Here is a 19116-nt window from a genome sequence, read left to right as displayed (position 1 = left end):
AATCTCGCCAAAGCCATATAAAGCTTGAATTGAGAGATTCTAGAAACAATGTACAATGTACAATCATCTGTGGGAATTTGCCAAGAATATTCCACCTACATCGACAAACTCTCTAATCTCTTAACAGATCTCATAGATTTGCTCAAGGGTGTTAAACCCGTAAGCATCCACATGACTCCATGTGGACTATGGACTTTCAAGGACCTTGAGGTTGCTTTAGCAAAGGCCCCTTATTTAGCACTTTCCCTCATGGGATGATCCATTCTAGGTAATCACCAATGTAAGTAACATGGCCATTGGAGCTGTGTTACAACATAATGGTCATCCAATTGCTTACATGTCAAAGAAGAATTACTCGGTCTATGCTCCTTGACGGATCTAGGCCCTAAAAATTTGGAAACATTTCTTATATGGGTGCTTAAACCAAAGGCAAAAATTGTTCCCACTTACCTTGTTAATCATGGACATAACACCTCAGCACGTTGAACTTTAAGGTTTGCACTAATCACATTGGGCATGGTGCTAGATTTAGATGATGCCAAGTGCGCAATGGGGTGACCGGTAGCATTGCTAGAGCCAGATCTTCTAGCAATTCAGTGGCATGATAGATAAGGCCAACCCAATTGCCGATACATCTAGCAAGAAAGGCACAGTTTCCTGCATTCAATCTAGGCGGATGGATCTCACTAGTACAGAGAATCATTTGGCATTCGACGTGTTGAAGTGTTATGTCCATGATCAGTAAGCTAAATGGGAACCATTTGGTTCAAGCTATTTTGAATGACTCTTTTTCTTCGACTATTGACATGGAAGAAGGTTTCAATCGTTATCGACCATGACATCGTCTCTAGTGCCTAACACTAATCGATTGACGAGGTCCTACCAGGACATTTTGGAATCTGTGAAAGATAGGTTGACCAAAGCAAAGGAGGCCTTTTCTCAGCAGGTCGACAAGGACACAAGGGATGTGAAATTCTCGAAAGGGGATTTGGGTATATCTCAGGATTATGAAACAAAGGTTGAAACAAGTGGGCAAGCAATACCCGAAGTTGTCGTTTCGGAGTTTCAATACCTTGTCCTATATCAACGAGGTGTCCAAGAAGTTGAAGTTAGCCTCCAATTGGACCATGCCTGATATGTTTCATAATGCTTGGTTGAAGCAACACTATGCTGGACCTCCCTCCTCCCACAGATGTCCAAGATATCCAAGGATCCACTATAGAGAGTCATGGTCAGGTGTGGATGTCCCACACATGAAGTTAGCGCATGTCCCACACGTCTGTAACCCTCTGAAATGATGTAAAGTTGTACCAGGCATTTGCTAGGCTTCCAACTAGAATCACGGGTACTAGTCTAGGACAAAGGATAGGCTTTGTAGAAGACTGTCTCATGGAAAACCATGTACAACCTATCCAAATGCCCCCAAAGAGCCCATGGCTATTGGGGCTACTCATAGGCCAGCCCATGGCGATTTGGATAGCCTTAATAGAGGCCTATAAAACCCTGTTTTCCAACAGCAAGGTTGCCTAGGGCTCACATGTGTGAAAGTGATGCATTGACTAACAAGCGTGGAGCCTAAGCAATGGTCAGCCTTTTGCGTAGATCATCTCATATTCTTTGCAAGTGCTGAAGTCCAAGAGCATAGGCAGCCAAGAAGGAGCTAAAGGCAAGGTGGAAAGTGTAGATGAAGGGGGGCTATCTCAGCCAAGTGAAGGTATCTCACCCAATCCTTGTGTATTTATCTCCTCTCTCTCTCTCTCTCTCTCTCGCTCTCTCTCTCTCTCTCTCTGCACTCTTACATTCTCTACATTGTGATATTCATGAAAGATATTTATCAAAGTATACTCCTCGTCTATTAGCTTCCACATGTTACTTGTACGTAACCCCTATTTCCATACAATCAAGGTGTTGCATGTTCAAAGCTAATTATTATCTATATAAGATTGAAAAAACATTATGATTACACAGCATTAATCAGCAAATTACAGATGCCTCTCAAACTACCTGTTCCTTGATCTCTCAGGAAAGGAAGGAACGTCCTTCATAAAATACAATCTTGGAGCACACTATTTTCAACTAAGATTCCCGAATTTTCAATCTGCAATGGGAAAGCACAAACAATCTACAACAGGTGTGGCTTCAGGGAAAAAAAATCAAAGGCTGAAAGTACATCGCCCTTGTAAAAGAATAGGAGAACAACCTGGTTATTTACAACAAAGAATCATGCTACCAATCTCTGTTACGCACATATATTTTTCCTTACAGATGAGTAACCATGTAGAGGGCCTTACACCTCCCCAACATGGCATTTTTATCAGCTTACTGCTGATCGTACAAAGAGTAGAGCCGCCCCCGACACTCCTCTGAGTACTAGCAAGCGAGCATCAATGTATGTGCCACATACAATCTTTGATATATCAAAGGACTCCGGTGGAATCTGTATGCGAACTTCTTGAAGTGACCTCATGGGGTAAGAAGAATCTTCACCGACATAGCCAAGTTCCATGGTCATGTCAATGGCTTCTACATCTAATCTAACAACGGGTAGAGTTGGTGGCCCTGCTGCAGATATTGATTGGTGAAATTTGCCTTCTCTGGGATAGTCAAAGCCTCTATTCTTTATCTGATTGTAAAAGCCTTCCATTAACCTAGCTGAAGTATCCTCTGCATCCTCAGCTTCAGTTAGGAGCTCTGTTGTATAACTCCTTACACCTTTTTTTACACTCACGTTGGTAGAAATCACTTCAAATTTTCCCCGTGTGCCACTTTTATCTAGCGCCCAATCCCCCTTGTCAATCATAGCAGAGAACTTAACACTTGAAGTCATTGACAGTCTTCCATCCAAAAGACTAAAACTATGGAACACATCACCTATCAAAACTGCTGGAGAGGCCTGCATAAATTGGTTCATCATCCCATCAACTTTTACTGAAAACTGTTTAGCATAGGATTGGATCCTTCATTTGAAACCCGCATACAACGTCATCACAATATAACAGGTGAATGCATTACCTGTCTCCGTGTAAGTCCGATCTGCCTTCCTGTATGATATAGCAGCCGCCAGCTTCCTGGCAGTAACTCTAACCAGCTCTGAATAAAAACCAGAAAAGATTTGGTCACAGCATTCATCAATATGTATTTACACATACACACATGTGCGCCCATTCATCATGCGCATGCCTGCATGCATGAGTGCATACGTGTGTGTAGGTGTGTGTCTATGGCACATATGTACGTACAACATGCATACACACACACACACACACACACACACACACAGAGATACATACATACGTACAGATTATGATGTATGTATGTATGGTGTGCACATGTGCATGCACCCATGCATGCGTGCATGAGAGATCTATGTGAATCATACCTCTGGGCTTGTGTTGGGATTCAACAGCTCCAAGACGTGAATAAGTTGGGCTAACCTACTGCGCTGTTTCCAACAAGTCAACTAATCAACAAGCTGAATATACATAAAAACAAGGCAAGCTGGAATTGGAATTGAGCAGCCGCAGGTATAATTAAAGAAAGTTTTCTGAAACCTGTTGTGCCCCATAAATGTACTCCTCTACGATTCGAACAGCAGTGGAACCGATGCTCCATCGAGTCATTTTGATGGATGATTCAACACGCCACTTTGGACCACATAAAAATCGGTGCCTCAGAGCCTCTGTGCAACTGCCAATGCATGCAATAGCTAGCTCAAGAACACTGGCATTTGGGTTGATTATGATCTTGATTGTTTCTTCAAATGAGCAGCCAGAATGCCTTCCCTAGGAAACAAGACGTTAAAATACCTTATGCGATCTGAAGGTTTTGAAGCCAGCATCAAAGAAAGTAGATTCCAGCCTGCTCCTCTATTTCGGTCCAGTATCTGCCATTACAAAGGGATCAAAATGCAAGCTGTTTCACTCACCCTCATAGTACCACTCTTCATTCTTTGGAAAGATCTGTTACCTGCAAGCCCGTGTTGTCTACTGGAGAGTTTTGACTCAGTATTGGCACCAGAAACTCCCGTAATCCGGCTGGATCATTACCCTGATGTTCATGTGAAACCTGAAAAAGGTAAGGTTCCTAACACTACTCTATACAAACATTTATGAAACTACAGTTTCTAGCTTTCAGAAAAGGTAAGGCTATCATTGAACCTTGTTCAAAAAAGCTTTGAAACGTTCAAAGACAGAAGGATCCATAAGCTCCCTCAAGACCATCCTTGCCATCATAATGCCCACACACCTGTGTTAAAGAAAACTTGAGAATCCATTCATCATCAGACCAAATATAATAGAGCTGAAGGATGACCTATACTAATACCTGATGTCATATGCAATCATCAACTGCCGCCTATTCACTTGCTTTCCTGCTGTTTTGATGGGTTTGTTTTCAGGGCTGACCTCAAAATGGGAGGCATTTCCAAGTAATCCTACCTATAATACAAAGCACCAGTATAAGAACCACTTGGATCAAAAATGCTCATTAGCTCCACTTAAGTTTTAAAAAATGGAATGGGAATTAGCGGCATATACTAAATGATCCACCTTGATATGCCGATCAGCCTGACTGATTTGCACATTCTGAAGCCGCAGCTCAGTGTGAGCAAAACCATGACTGTGCAGGTAGTTGACCTGCCAAAAAAATTGGTGTAAAATTAGGATGCCTTATAACATGCTGATGAAAACTTCTTTCCTGAACTCAGTGCCTCCATACATAATACATGTCATGTATGTATGGATGTACGGGTATGGGTACACATGCATGCATACCCCTGTATATATGTATGCATGTGTATGTGTATGAATGCATGCATGCATGCCTGAATGTATTCATGTATGTATGAAAGAAATGGCACAAAAGAATGCTCTTATATTACGAACCCCGATAAGAAGCTCTCTCATCAAAATCTGGATGAGCCACAGCTGACGAGATACGGCAGGGCCCCCAATTCTGTCATCCCCAACCCTTCGAGCACGTGTCATGTACGTATGAATGTATGGGTATGGGTACACATGCATGCATGCCCCTGTACAGATGTACGCACATGTCTGTGTATGAATGCATGCATGCATGCCTGAATGTATTCATGTATGTATGAAAGAATTGGCACAAAAGAATGCTCTTATATCACTAACCCCCGATAAGAAGCTCTCTCATCAAAATCTGGATGAGCCGCAGCTGATGAGATATGGCAGGGCCCCCAATTCTGTCATCGCCAACCCTTTGAGCACATGTCATGTACGTATGAATGTACGGGTATGGGTACACATGCATGCATGCCCCTGTACATATGTATGCATGTGTCTGTATGAATGCATGCATGCATGCCTGAATGTATTCATGTATGTATGAAAGAATTGGCACAAAAGAATGCTCTTATATCACGAACCCCGATAAGAAGATCTCTCATCAAAATCTGGATGAGCCGCAGCTGACGAGATACAGCAGGGCCCCCAATTCTGTCATCACCAACCCTTCGAGCACATTCTTCATCCAGAGCTAAATGCGATTCTAATGTAGGGAGCCAGTCCTCACAAAGCAGCCAGTGGTGAAGAGAGTAGTTGTCATAGCACTGTAAAACATTTTAAAAAAAAATTGCTAATACATCCTTATCAGGCATAATGTCACTAGAAACATCTAAACATGCCTTTGAGAAACATGCATAAACTGCAATTCACTTACACCATGTACAAGGGTCAACGCGTTCTTATCCACTCCACAAGGTAAAATGTATCCATATATTTGTGTGGCATACGATTGATACAATACTGCCTGCCTAACCAATTTTGTAATTACCTGCACACAAGTCTAATAACTTTTATTAAAATATGGACAAGCTACCAGCAATTCAAGCCAGCAATTTCAATATCTGTTCCAATTCGCTCGTTGGCTTATATATCTTGCTAGCTGATGGACCTGCAGAGCATGCTTCCGCCACCGTTGTGCACGAGGACCAGCAAGTTGACGAAGGACCACCTTTGAACCTTTTAAAGGACTGCAAAAAAAGATATACCAACAATTTAGAACAAGTGCCTTTGAACACACACGCGCGCGCATATTTGACATGCATATTCATTCATATCATACATACATGCATACCCATACATAAGACTTGTCTATCCGGTTGTTATAGGAGGACTTACTAGTATACCCATACATATACTCTCGTCATGCATATATAATAAAGGACTGCAAGAAGATATACACAGTCTATACTGAACCAAAATAGACTTGAACTTTTACACACCTGTTAGGATTTCGTACAATCGCTTCATAAACCACTTCATCTCCCTGTTACCATACCAACCGAACGGAACCTTGTTATGGAAGGGTATAATCAAAGACCTTAGCAGTGAGCAAGCTTTAAAAAAAGATTCAATTAGCCATCAAACACCAGATTTAAGAGCCAGAAATATGAATAAAATGTGATACCCTTCCGGCAAGACCAACGCTGACATTCGTGCAAAGCTCAAAATCAGACATCTTAAACTCCACGAGAGGTAGGGGGGCAAGTTTTTCAAACAAGTTCAGATTGCCTGTGTCAGATACTCCTGACCTCTCATTTGGTTCATATTCCACCATCTTGGTCTGAGAACAGTAAATGAGCTTTTCTCTGTGACTTGGCTTATGTGCTTTGTCTTTTCTAGGCCGGAATGAAAACTGTGAAGGAAAAGCTGCTACAAAACCTAGTTGAACTTCCAAAGCCTGCAACCTGTGAGAAGTGTGGCAGCGAGTGGAGCATGATAACACATTGCTCAGATCTGATTTTGACCTCAAATTTATTGCTGTGCTACTTGCCATGACCTGCAAAAACAAACAAGAATCATTTGGAATAAAAATCAATATCACAATCTGAAGAGACTTTGTCAGCTGCCATGCAATCGCAAACGAACATGACCTTCTAGTTCATTTAAACGAACGGGGCTGATAGCTATTACATCTGAAAAAACAGCTCGGAAATGTGGTCATGGGAAAATGGAGAACCAAAATATGCTGAATATAAGGTAGAAAGCTTGGAAGGAGGCAACAGTTAAGCAGGTGAATAGACATTATTTGTTTGACACAAAAGGATCAATAGCATTGGGTAGAAATATATACCAACAGAAAGTTCAGATTATTTCTCGAACTTGACAAAAACAAAGTGCAAAACAAAAACGAAGTGCAGTGAGATTCTACTCACAAAGTTTCAAATCCATGCATAGATAGACTATGTGCTATGACATTCCCACGCACATCAGCAACGCCCAAGAGTAAGTGCAAGTTCATGATGAATAAGGCTTAAGCATATATCCACATAAGTGGACAAATCTTCATACATAAACCACCAAGCTGAGTTTTTAACACTTCTCTGGAGGTGAAGGGCAGACTCAGCTATGATGAAGACTAGCACAAAAGAGAACACGCACACACATACACACACACAGTAGCTGGATGGCCAATTGCACTGCTTTAGATATAGAGCATGGATATAAACCAGCTGGCCGCAACTTGGACAAAGACATCTGCATGTTTGCTAATACAGGCAGCAAACTGTCTGACTGAGTATACACTCACTTCTCTCCAATCATGACATTAAAATGTAGAGCCATGATCAAGCGAAGCCTTGATAATAGTCATCCCCTTTCAATCTCACGTCAACTATAACAGCTTTCCTCACACAATTGCCATCCTAAGGGAAATAACTATTAAAACAAAATCTTCTGATAAAACTGAGCACAAAAGGCTACACACATTTAAACAAAAGCGGTGTCTTATTGTCCCTTGCCGTGTAGCCTAGCTGGTGAGGAGTTTGAATCTCTAGGCATGTGCCTGAATTCAGCCAATGGCTGCAGCCATTGGATGCAATAGTGCCTATCACTATCTCTAGGCATGTGCCTGAATTCAGACGCCAATGGCTGCAGCCATTGGATGCAATAGTGCCTATCACTATCTCTAGGCATGTGCCTGAATTCAGACCCCAATGGCTGCAGCCATTGGATGCAATAGTGCCTATTACAATATAAATACATTGCACTCACTAAATAAATACATTGCACTCACTAAATAAATACATTGTAATAGTGCCTATTACAATATAAATACATTGCACTCACTAAATAAATACATGGCTGCAGCCATTGGATGCAACAGTGCCTATTACAATATAAATACAATATAAATACATTGCACTCACTAAATAAATACATGGCTGCAGCCATTGGATGCAATAGTGCCTATTACAATATTACAATATAAATACAATAAATTGCACTCACTAAATAAATACATGGCTGCAGCCATTGGATGCAATAGTGCCTATTACAATATAAATACATTGCACTCACTAAATAAATACAATATAAATACATTGCACTCACTAAATAAGCAAAGGAAGCCAGTTTACTGAGGAAAAAGAGGCTTTCTCGGAACATGATTGTGAAGCTTCGAGGTGCAAGCTGTGGCTGAGACTGTCGAGCTAACTTTGAAAATAAGCGTTCAAAGGCTGCTTGCCAGTGGCAGGCCAGAAGCAGGACGAACCACTGGTAGTGCACAAGCACCGCCTGCACAGGAGCACACTCAAAGAAAGAGAGCAGCTGTGTGTGTGAACATCATTTACCATGAAAAGAAAAGGTAGTAAATGCTACTCTTTATGGTTCCTTTAAGTTAGCACTTTTGATGCTAGGCATGCTGGCTATGGAGCTGAACTGAATGAAAGGCCTCATTATAGTCTTTCGAGGATTTCATACTACTCTCAAGAACTTTCTTACTAGGGTTACTGTATGCACTTTCAATTAACCGCAGTGATAAAACTTGATCAAGTTTAGGGCATGCTCTTCTTGGGCAAAATAGCTGGCTTCCCCCCTCCTTGTTGACAATAAAATCATGTCTTGGACATGACTGCAATTTCCATCCACATGCTGAGATGCTCGCTTGAATCTTGAAACAATATATATTAGCTATAAAAACTTTTCATTGGTGACAGTCTAGAGTCTTCACACAGAACATACAATGTACATTAACACGCGCACACACATGCACACGACCAATCATCATGCTTGAGATGATTGGACCACATAGAACTTCCTTTTATACTAATACAAAAATCAAAGGCACCCAAATTTGCAGTTCATCTAATGTGCTTTGCAATGCCAGCCGAAATGTGCAGCGCACATTAGCAGCTGAGCTCTTGCCATGAATTAGTATTGGTTCATATTCAGCAGCTCTTTACTTTCTGATGAGAATCTTAGCTACTGTTTTTTCTTTATACAGCCCATAACGCGTCAGATGCTACGTGGGATGCTATGTTCTGTGTCGAAAATCAAACCTATGCTTCATCTTGACACAACATAGTGTTGATCCACAAGCCTATGGATGTGCACATGATGTACAGCAATGTTGAACGGGTGTTCGTTGACATACATCCAAACATAGATACATGCATGCATGCATGCATACATGCATATTAAATGGGTGATGTATAGTAGATTAAATCATAATAAGATGCATAGTCTTCGATTAAGAAATGTACGGCGCTCAAGAAAGCTTGAAAACAACTAGAGCTCATTGAATTCATGTACCTTGATGACTCCGGCAGAAAAACCTGGCGATTCCGGCAAGAGTATGCTGTGGTGCCGTCGGATTCCGGCAACGCGCAGATCGAAGCGAAATCAAAGCCCGGAGCAGCTTCTGTCACACTCACTTTGTGTGTGTGTGAAAGAAAATCAGAGTCAATTGATTGAAAATTATAGGAGCCTTGATTCTGTCTCAGCTTGTGGTTGCGTAAGGGGCGCCCCGGCGCACACGTGTGCAGGGGAGCCTTGCACGCTCCACGCATCTGGCATGGCAACACCCCCTTGGACAGTATCGGCCACGCTGGCAGCAGCGCGTGGACAGCGTGGACCAAGCGCCCTGCATTGCATTTGGCATTATTGTTCCCACTAGGTCTTCAAAAAGACCTTAGGCGCACACAAGTGAAAATTAGAGAGAGAAAGAGTGTGTGTGTGTGTGTGTGCGCGTGTGTGTGTGTGAGAGAGAGAGAGCGAGAGAGAGAAGGTAGAAGAGAGAGAGAGAGAGAGAGAATGTGTGTGTGTGTGTGAGAGAGAGAGAGAGTGAGAGAGAGAAGGTAGAAGAGTACGAGAGAGAGAGAGAGAGAGAATGTGTGTGTGTGTGTGTGAGAGAGAGAGAGAGAGAGAGAAAGAAGGTAGAAGAGTACTCGAAACATCTCTCTCCTACTATCAATTGTTGTGAGAGAGTGTGTGTGTGTGTGTGTGAGAGAGAGAGAGAAGGTAGAAGAGTACTCGAGACATATCTCGGGTGCTAGAGTACTTGAAATTTATCCCTCTTGCTATATCAATTGTTGTGAGACTCTCTCTCTCTCTCTCTCTCTCTCTCTCAAATTTTCAAATTGAGAGAGAGAGTGTGTGTCTCACAAAAATTGATAGAGAGAGAGAGAGAGAGAGAGAGAATGTGTGTGTGTGTGTGTGTGTGAGAGAGAGAGAGAGAGAGAAGGTAGAAGAGCATCTAGTGCTATCAATTTTTTGTGAGACTCTCTCTCTCTCTCTCTCTAATTTTCAAATTGAGAGAGAGAGAGAGAGAGAGAGAGAGAGAGAGAGAGTGTGTGTGTGTGTGTGTGTGTGTGTGTGAGAGAAAGAGAGAAAGTGGAAGAGTACTCAAGAGAAGGTAGAAGAGTGTGTCTGTGTGTGTGTGTGAGAGAGAGAGAGAGAGAGAGAAGGTAGAAGAGTACTCCATATCGGGTGCTATCAATTTTTAGTCCTACTTTTAATGTGGGAAGTGTTTTTTTTTTGTTGGGACAGTCTAAGCTCTTGTGGTCAATGATCAAGCGATCTTTCGGTGTAAGAATGTTTAACTCTTTTTCATTTAGGAACTGTTTTACTAGTTTAGATTTGGTGTGAGATATATTTTTATTAGCATTTATTGTATAGTTATTGTTCACCAATAGAAGTCTCTCATTGAGAAAAGCAAAGATGAAGGTTTGTTCTGTAATTTTTATTTTTGGAAATTTTAGACTTGGTATAGGTATGCTTTAATTAGAATTTAATGTTTCTATCAGTTTACAATAAAAACACTACACAATGGAAGGACACCCTTTTGCAAATTGTTATTTTATTATTAGATTCATATATAATGAAATGGCTATTAACCTTTTGTTTTTAAGCCTCAAACCTTCTTTCCCTATATTAGCAAGAGAGAAGAAATCTCTTTATCATGTTCATGCATGTGAGAGAGAGCAGTGTGTGTACATCTTGCCTCCACAAGAAAACAAAGAAGTGCCCCTTTACACACACACACACACACACAATAAAAAAGATAAGATGTGCATTGGGTGTCCATCTTGCCTCCATAAGAAAACAAAGAAATGGCCATTCACACACAATAAAAACTACCTATCTAATGGAGATTACTACACATTGTTTGATGAAGAGCTGAGTAGGATGCAAACTCATGCTCAAGAAGTTGAATGACTTAAACGGTCACTCTTACCTAGACAAGAGATGGACAACTTCACTCTCTCCAATCAAGAGATCTAAATGCCACATTTTATGGAAGCGAGTGTGTGAGGGGGTCTCCATGTGATCATTTTCAAAGTGTCATGCAAGCATCCCTTTATTAATAAGTGAATAACATGATTTCCAATCTTGTAGAAGTTTAACAGTGATGGAATGGAAGCCTCTTTGCAATCCCTTATGCAAAGACCTAGGCATAAGCGTTAGCCTATGCATAGCTAGGTCTCTATAAGCTCTATATCCATACAAAGAGAGCTCTATGCATGCATAGAGCTCATAGAGAGTCTTATGTATACATAGAGAGCTAATTATGTATAGGCTAGTGCTTATGCCTATGCATAGGCATAGGCATAGGCACTAGCCAATGCATAGGCTAGCCAATGCATAGCTAGCTCTCTATGAGGTATGTGCATTCATAAGCAGCTCTCTATCCATGCATAGAGATCTTTATGGATGCTCATAGAGAGTCCTATACATGCATAGAGAGCTCTACCCATGCATAGAGCTCTCTATGAATGCATAAAGAGATCCCTCTCCTTAGGACAGTAAGTTTTTTGGGAGCTTTAAAACTCTTCATGAGAGGATCTTTGTGACCACCAATGATAAGAGCAAGAACCATCCTCTATGGAATAGATCGCTCTCTAAACAAACCCTTAGCAAAATCATAATGATAAGCCCCAAAATCACTCTATCATGAACACACACAGCCCCCCCAAAGAAAATAAAAACCATTGCCTTCTCTCTCTCTCTCTCTCTCTCTCTCTCTCTCTCTCTCTCTCTCTCTCTCTCTCTCTCTCTCTCTCTCTCATAAGCATCGCTAACTTTTGTGAAGATGATGATTGTATAATTTACTATAAAAGTTATGCTAATTAAATAACCCTTCTGCCAACCAAACATGTTATATAATCTAATCTACTCAATAAATCATCCCATAAAGAAAGTACACAAGGCCCACACACAAACTAGTATCTTTCCCTAACCACATGATGAATACGAATGTATTAATAAATACGGGTCACCCATGGATATTATGCATATTTTGAAAGCATCCTTATTTCTTGTAAAACTATGAATTTTTTTAATTTAAACAACAAAGCTCCAAATGTTGTTTGAATAAACAATAATTTCTTAGATTTGTCTATAAAGACAAAAATGTCTAAAAGATAAGATGTAATATGATAACTCTAGCCTTTAAGATAATCTTGATATATCCATCCAAAGATATTGTATGGTTCTTTCTAAGATTTTTCTCGATGAAGACAAAAATTTCTAAAAGATAAGAATAATATGATAACTCTAGCCTTTTAATAAAAAGATGTTTTTGATATATCCATTAAGATTGACATTGTTTAATTATTCTCAATGCAATATTAAATATGTGTCAAACATTTATAGATTAAAATTCAATGGTCTATATGTACAAATGGTGTATATATTAAAATTCAATGGTGTATATGTACACATGTGCAAAGTCAATAAAAATAAATTATATTCAAGAGAGTATGGATGAGAGAAAAAATGGTATCTCAAAAAATATCTTATTTGTAATCATTGCAAACCTTATAAAACTTTTCATTTAGGTAGTCTGACTATGTCATTAGTAGACACACCATGTTCTATAAGCATTGTTTATGTTCTTGTAACCAAGAAAGTATATTTTAGGTGCAAGGAGAGAGATCATGTTTATGCATAAATAGCTAGAAAAAGTGTAGATGTAATTCAAACTTAGAAAAAAACAACCTTCTTGAAATTTGATAAACATATAGACCATGTTCTTTATTCTGTTAGAACACCTATTTTATTCGGTGATACATTAGGAAGATTGTGTGCTATGATTATAAGCTATGATTATAAGCTATGGTTATAAGTCTTTGTAAATAATAATGTGATAGTAGTAGAATTTTGAAAGCTTGAATATTATTGAGAAATATCGACCACTTATAAGCTATGATTATAAGTTTGTATAAATAATATTGTGATGGTAGTAGAATTTTATTGAGAAATGTCAACCACTCCACCACTTATAAGCTATGATTATAAGCCTACCTAAATAATAATGTGATAATTGTAAAAGAAATATCTAGCACTCCACCACTTACTTCATCAAGGATGGGAATGAGCTCATAGGTATAATGCCAAAGACTTAAATAAAATGTAATCTATAATACTATAGAGACCATGGGCGAGAATGTGTTCTCTAGGGGAATGACAAGGATCTCAAAGAGACACTCAAGGTGCACATGTATCTCAAATTGCCACTCAAGGTGCACATGTATCTCAAATTGCTACTCATGGTGCTAAAAGAAAGCTACATCTACATTAGCCTAGATGTAGCTTTTTTTCAGTGGTATCAAAGCTTTTGTCTTTGATCCATTTTGATTAATTTTTTGATTTTCCTAATTTTGCCAAGAATCTTGATAAAATGTATTTTGAGAATTTTCTTGGCCAATTTGGGAGCAAAACTGACCATATGGGATGAGTTCGAGCTTAATGTTGGCATTTTCCCTTTTATCAAAAATTGTTGTAATTTTTGTGCACCTTTTTTCATGCAAATTTTTGCAAACCCTAGCCTCTATGGAAGCAAAACTCTTGTAAAAAGAATTTTTCTTGGCCACTTGCTCACGCATTTTGGGGCATTTCTAGCCATGGTAAGCACAAGATGATGGCCATTTCAAGCTCCAAATTGTTGCCATATATATAGGCAGTGATGTACACTTTGGACCGCCGGGGCACTTTATCCCTCTTTAGGAGGTTTTTTTCCCCAGCTTGTATATACGCCCATTATTCTAGGGCTAACTTATCTTTGTACATTGACACAATCTAATACACTGTGTGTTCTGTGCATTCTTGCTTCTTCTTCTCCAAGCTTTGTGTGCTTTTCTGCAACCCTAATTCCAACAATTGGTATTAGAGCAAGCATCGGCTCCCAGGGCTACGCCGCTAGCACCCTCCGCCGACTCACGTTCTCCGATTGAGGTGAGCTTTCACGAGCGCTTGTTGTTGCAGGTCCGTTTACTCTGCAGATAAGCCCATACGGCTTTGTGTTCTCAGAAATTGCATCTGAGGTCGCTTCGGGCTCCGTTTTTGCATTACAAGTTTTGTACAGGTGTTTTCGTCAATTTGTGCAGAAATTTCGATAGTGCAGTTTTCTGCAAAACAGGTATAAGTATTCTATTGTGGACCGTGCTACATAGCACGAGTTGTTTTCTGTTCAGTCTTTGCTTCATTACAGGTAGCTTTTGCATCAGTTTCAGTCAGTGGCATGGCTGATAATAGCAATGATGTATTTCGCATGTTGTCTTGCTGCTGTTGTGCTGATGACAAATTGGATAGAGACAGCAACTACCCACTTTGGGCATACATGATGTAGCATGTTTTGGTTGCAAAAGGAGTGTGAAACATTGTGCAGGGTATGGATATACGTCCAGGTTCTGTGGATGTAGGATCTGTTGAGGATGTTGCAGGTTCTAGCAGCTCTATTGTTGCTGCTGCTGTTTTACCCACTGCTGAACAAGCTCGTTGGGAATCGGGATGGTAAAGATGTGCAGGCTCATGCCTTGATTGCACTTTCTGTCAAACGTAACATCACTCCACATATTCATTCAGCTAAAACAGCAAAACAAGCTTGGGATATTCTAGCTGGTTTGTATGCAGGTCGTGCGTAAAGAGCTAGAATCGAAGATTATGCAGGAAGATGATGACATGAATGTTTTTCTTGTTGAGATTAAAGATCTCAAGGAATAGTTGATTTCTACAGGTGAGATTATTCCTGATCATTCTCTTGTGCAGACTGTTCTTGATGCTTTACCTGAGTTATATCAGGCTTTTACTTCCACGTAGAGACTTGTTACTGATGAGGACAGACCTGATGTTGTCAAGTATGATACTTTAGTCAATAAGCTCTTGCAAGAAGCGCAGTCCAGGCAAAATAGGGCTAGGCAGTGTGCAATTGATCAGGCATTTGTTGTGCTGCCCAGCAGAGAAGAAGTGGTAAGGTAGCCCCTTCCACTGTTTCTTCTCCTATTAGTAGGTCTGCAACTTCTTCTCCTTCCACAGGTAGCAACAATAGGTTTGAGAAGGCTCTTTGATAAAGGCAAGAAAAAGATCAGGTACAACTATTGTAAGGCAATTGATCATGTCATTAAGAATTGCCCTAAGCTAAAGGCTAAAGAGGCAAAGAAGAAAGAGTCAAATGCAGTCACAATAGCGAATGCTTCTACAAATGCAGATTCTGCAAATGTTGTGTAGGATACAGAATGGGTGTTTAGTGTGTATTGCCAGTATGACCCATCTGTACATGATGCATGTTTGGCAGTTTCTGTTGACTCTGATGTATGGTATTTTGACAGTGGTGCTACAAAGCACATTACCTCGCATCGTGATATGTTCACTTGTCTTGAGGCTGTCTCTAATGGGAATACTGTCACATGTGCCAATAATGCTTCTTACCCAGTGAAGGACATTGGTAAAGTTACGCTTACTGCTACAAATGGCAGCGCTTTCACACTTTCAGATACCTTGTATGTGCCAGAGATAAAGAAGAATCTATTGTATGTCTCTGCGCTTGCTAGACTTGGACTTGTAGCAAATTTGTGGATGACAGATGTACTGTTCATGATTTGACTTCTGGTGATACGATTATTGCATCTGGCACCTTGTTTCGTAGGCTGTATAGGCTCAATTCTTATGAGTGACAAGTGTGTGGAAGATTCAGCAAATGCAGTTTCTGATGAAAATGCAGTTTCTGATGAAAAGGCAGTTTCAGATGCAAAACTATGGCATGCTCGTTTTGGTCATCTGAACTTTGCTAGCTTGCTGCGTTTGCAGAAATTTGATATGGTTGCTTCATTGCCCCCTCTTGAGGCACCATTGAAACATGTTTGTGAAGGCTGTATTTTGGAAAAAATGCAGCGTTCTGTGTTTCCAAAGGATGGTTCTGTGCAGGCCACTTGCAAATTGCAACTTGTACATAGTGATGTATGTGGGCCTATGCAAACTCCGTCATTTGGTAAACACTTGTACTTCGTGACTTTCATTGATGATTACTCAAGGCATGCATGGGTATATCCACTGAAGGCAAAGTCCGAAGTGTTTTTGTGCTTCAAACAATTTTTGCTTATGGCTAAAAATGTATCCAATTGTACTGTGGGCACCCTCCGTTCTGATCGAGGGGGGGAGTACATGTCTAAAGAGTTTGATGCATTTCTAGCTAGTCATGGGATAAAACACCAATGTACAATGCCGTATACCCCTCAGCAAAATGGTGTTGCTGAGAGGAAAAACAGGTCACTTATGGAGATGGCACGATGTATGGTCAAGAGCCAAGCTTTGCCATATGCATTTTGGCTTGAGGTTGTCATGTGTGCTGCATATGTACTCAACAGGTGTCCCACTAAGCCTTGCAGTCTGTTACTCCATACGAAGCTTGGCACGGCAGGAAGCCTATTGGTCACTTACGTGTCTTTGGTTGCTTGGCCTATGCTTTAGTGCCTGTGCAACAACGTAGAAAATTGGATGATAAGGCTGTCTTGTTGGTTACAGTGCTGAGAGCAAGGGTTTCAGATTGTATCATCCGCAATCAAAGCGTACCTTGATTAGTCGAGATGATGTTTTTGTGTGGAAGATGATGTGTAGCCTTTGTTATCATGTACCAAAAGAGACAGGTCTGAGCTCACGTGATGTATTTGATACGTTGTTGCCTCTGTTTACAGGTGGGAATTCAAATGTAAGTCCTAATGAGACAAATATTCAGCCTATGCAGATTTCAAACGACATCATAGATCAGCCTATTTCTGATGCAGATTTACAAGGAGGATGTAATTTATGAGGATAGGGCTGAAAATGAGCAGGCTAGAGGTATGCCTAAATGGCTAGTGCAAACCTTGCGTGATAGTAAAATTGATGCACCTATGTCTAGTCGTACTCGTTCAGGTTTTCAGCATGCCTCTTATGCATCAGATTGTTACGCTTTGGCTGTGTCTAGTATGTGTGAAGAGGAAGAACCTCTTTCATTTGATGAGGCACAAAAATCAGAAAATTGGTTGGCTGTAATACAAAGTGAATATGATGCTATAATGAAGAATGGTACATTGGATGTAAGTGGGTTTTTAAGTTGAAACGAAAGCCAGATGGCAGTGTTGATCTCGCTATAAGGCTAGACTTGTTGCAAAGGGTTATGCTCAAGAAAAGGGCATTGATTTTGATGAGACCTTTGCTCCCACTTGTCGTATGACTACCATTCATAGCATTTGTGCATTGGCAGCTCATAATGGTTGGAATGTACATCAAATGGACATAAAGACTGCGTTCTTGAATGGAGATTTGCATGAGGAGGTGTATGTATCGCAGCCTCGTGGTTTTGTTCAAAGAGGGTAGGAAAACAAAGTGTGCAGGTTGAAAAAGGCTTTATATGGTTTAAAGCAAGCTCCACGAGCTTGGTATGAAAAGATACATGCATATTTGACTGCACATGGTTTTCAGAATAGTCCAACAGAAAGCACTTTGTATATTAAACGTGTGGATGATGTACATCTAATCATTGCTCTCTATGTCGATGACATGCTCACAGGACCAAATGAGAGTCATATTGCTGATTTTAAGGCTGGTTTGAATGCCTCTTTTGAGATATCAGATTTGGGGCATTTGCATCATTATTTGGGGATACAATTTAAGCAGTGTGATGGAGGTATTTCTTTGTGTCAGACAAAGTATATTGAGACATTGTTTGCGGCAGAGATTTGGCCTTGAAGACTGCAAGCCTATTGCTACTCCAATGGAGACACGTTTGAAGTTGAGTCTTCATGATGCTGGAGATCACTTTGATGTCACACTCTATCGGTTGCCTCATTTATGTATGCATTACGAGGCCGGACATTCAGTGTATAGTCTCACAAGTGAGCAAGTTTATGCATAGCCCAGGGTCTCAGCATTGGAAGGCAGTTAAACGCATCTTTCCCTACTTGAGTGGCACCATACATCTTGGGCTGTTTTATCCCAAGGGGGGATCGTTGCCGCCAGATTTACATGCTTTTTCGGACTCAGATTGGGATGGTTGCTATGACACAAGAGTGTCCACAAGTGGTTTTTGTTTCATGCTCGGTAGCTCATGCATATCTTGGTTGAGCAAGAAGCAACCTACTGTGGCCACTTCTAGTTGTGAAGCTGAGTACAGGGCAGCTTTCACAGCTACGGTTGACTGTGTGTGGCTCAGACAGCTTATGTGGCTGACTTGGGTGTTGGACAGGAGTCTGCCACCTCTATCTACACTGACAGTCAGAGCGCATTGGCAGTTGCGAGAAACCCAGTTTTTCATGCTCGCACAAAGCACATTGAGGTGATTATCACTATGTGAAGGAGAGACTCTCAGCAGGAGAGATCAGCTTGGCATATGTCAAGGAGAGACTCTCAGCAGGAGAGATCAGCTTGGCATATGTGCCAACACAGGACAACCTCGCCGATCTTTTCACAAAGGCGCTTCCTTGTGAGAAGTTTGAAGCTTTCCGAACCGCAAAGCTTTGGGCTTGCTCCCCTTTGTGGATTGATCTACTTCGAGCATGGCACTTCCCTATACATGAGTGCCAGCTCTCATTCACACCATCACTCCCAGGGG

At 40.7% G+C, this 19116-nt stretch overlaps 1 protein-coding gene across 1 annotated transcript; it reads right to left on the bottom strand.

Moving 5' to 3' along the window:
* Positions 1-1944: 1944 nt before the first annotated feature.
* Positions 1945-9951, bottom strand: ORG1 (OBP3-responsive protein 1). The gene is made up of 15 exons (XM_086783045.1): positions 9561-9951; positions 6436-6807; positions 6251-6294; positions 5920-5998; positions 5686-5799; positions 5393-5575; positions 4548-4634; positions 4324-4436; positions 4158-4245; positions 3967-4047; positions 3807-3883; positions 3552-3687; positions 3380-3442; positions 3013-3090; positions 1945-2893 (listed from the first exon to the last, which is right to left on the bottom strand). The coding sequence occupies exons 2-15, from the start codon at positions 6802-6804 to the stop codon at positions 2315-2317; spliced, it is 2091 nt and encodes a 696-aa protein (XP_086639171.1). The 5' UTR covers positions 6805-6807; positions 9561-9951; the 3' UTR covers positions 1945-2314.
* Between the last annotated feature and the right edge of the window lie 9165 nt (positions 9952-19116).

The sequence above is a fragment of the Cibotium barometz genome, chromosome 45, assembly GCF_041138505.1.
Source record: "Cibotium barometz isolate CiBa-2024 chromosome 45, ASM4113850v1, whole genome shotgun sequence".
In the NCBI taxonomy this organism is placed as follows: domain Eukaryota; kingdom Viridiplantae; phylum Streptophyta; class Polypodiopsida; order Cyatheales; family Cibotiaceae; genus Cibotium; species Cibotium barometz.
Note: the sequence above shows the minus strand (reverse complement) of the source record. Positions and strands in the feature narration are given on the sequence as shown.

Excerpts from the sequence above, each read along its gene's own strand:
- ORG1 (XM_086783045.1), bottom strand. The coding sequence starts at position 6,804 with ATGGCAAGTAGCACAGCAATAAATTTGAGGTCAAAATCAGATCTGAGC. Across the intron at positions 3,884-3,966 it reads TAGACAACACGGGCTTGCAG|ATACTGGACCGAAATAGAGG; the intron begins GTAACAGATCTT and ends TTGTAATGGCAG. Across the intron at positions 3,091-3,379 it reads ATCCCAACACAAGCCCAGAG|AGCTGGTTAGAGTTACTGCC; the intron begins GTATGATTCACA and ends GTTTTTATTCAG.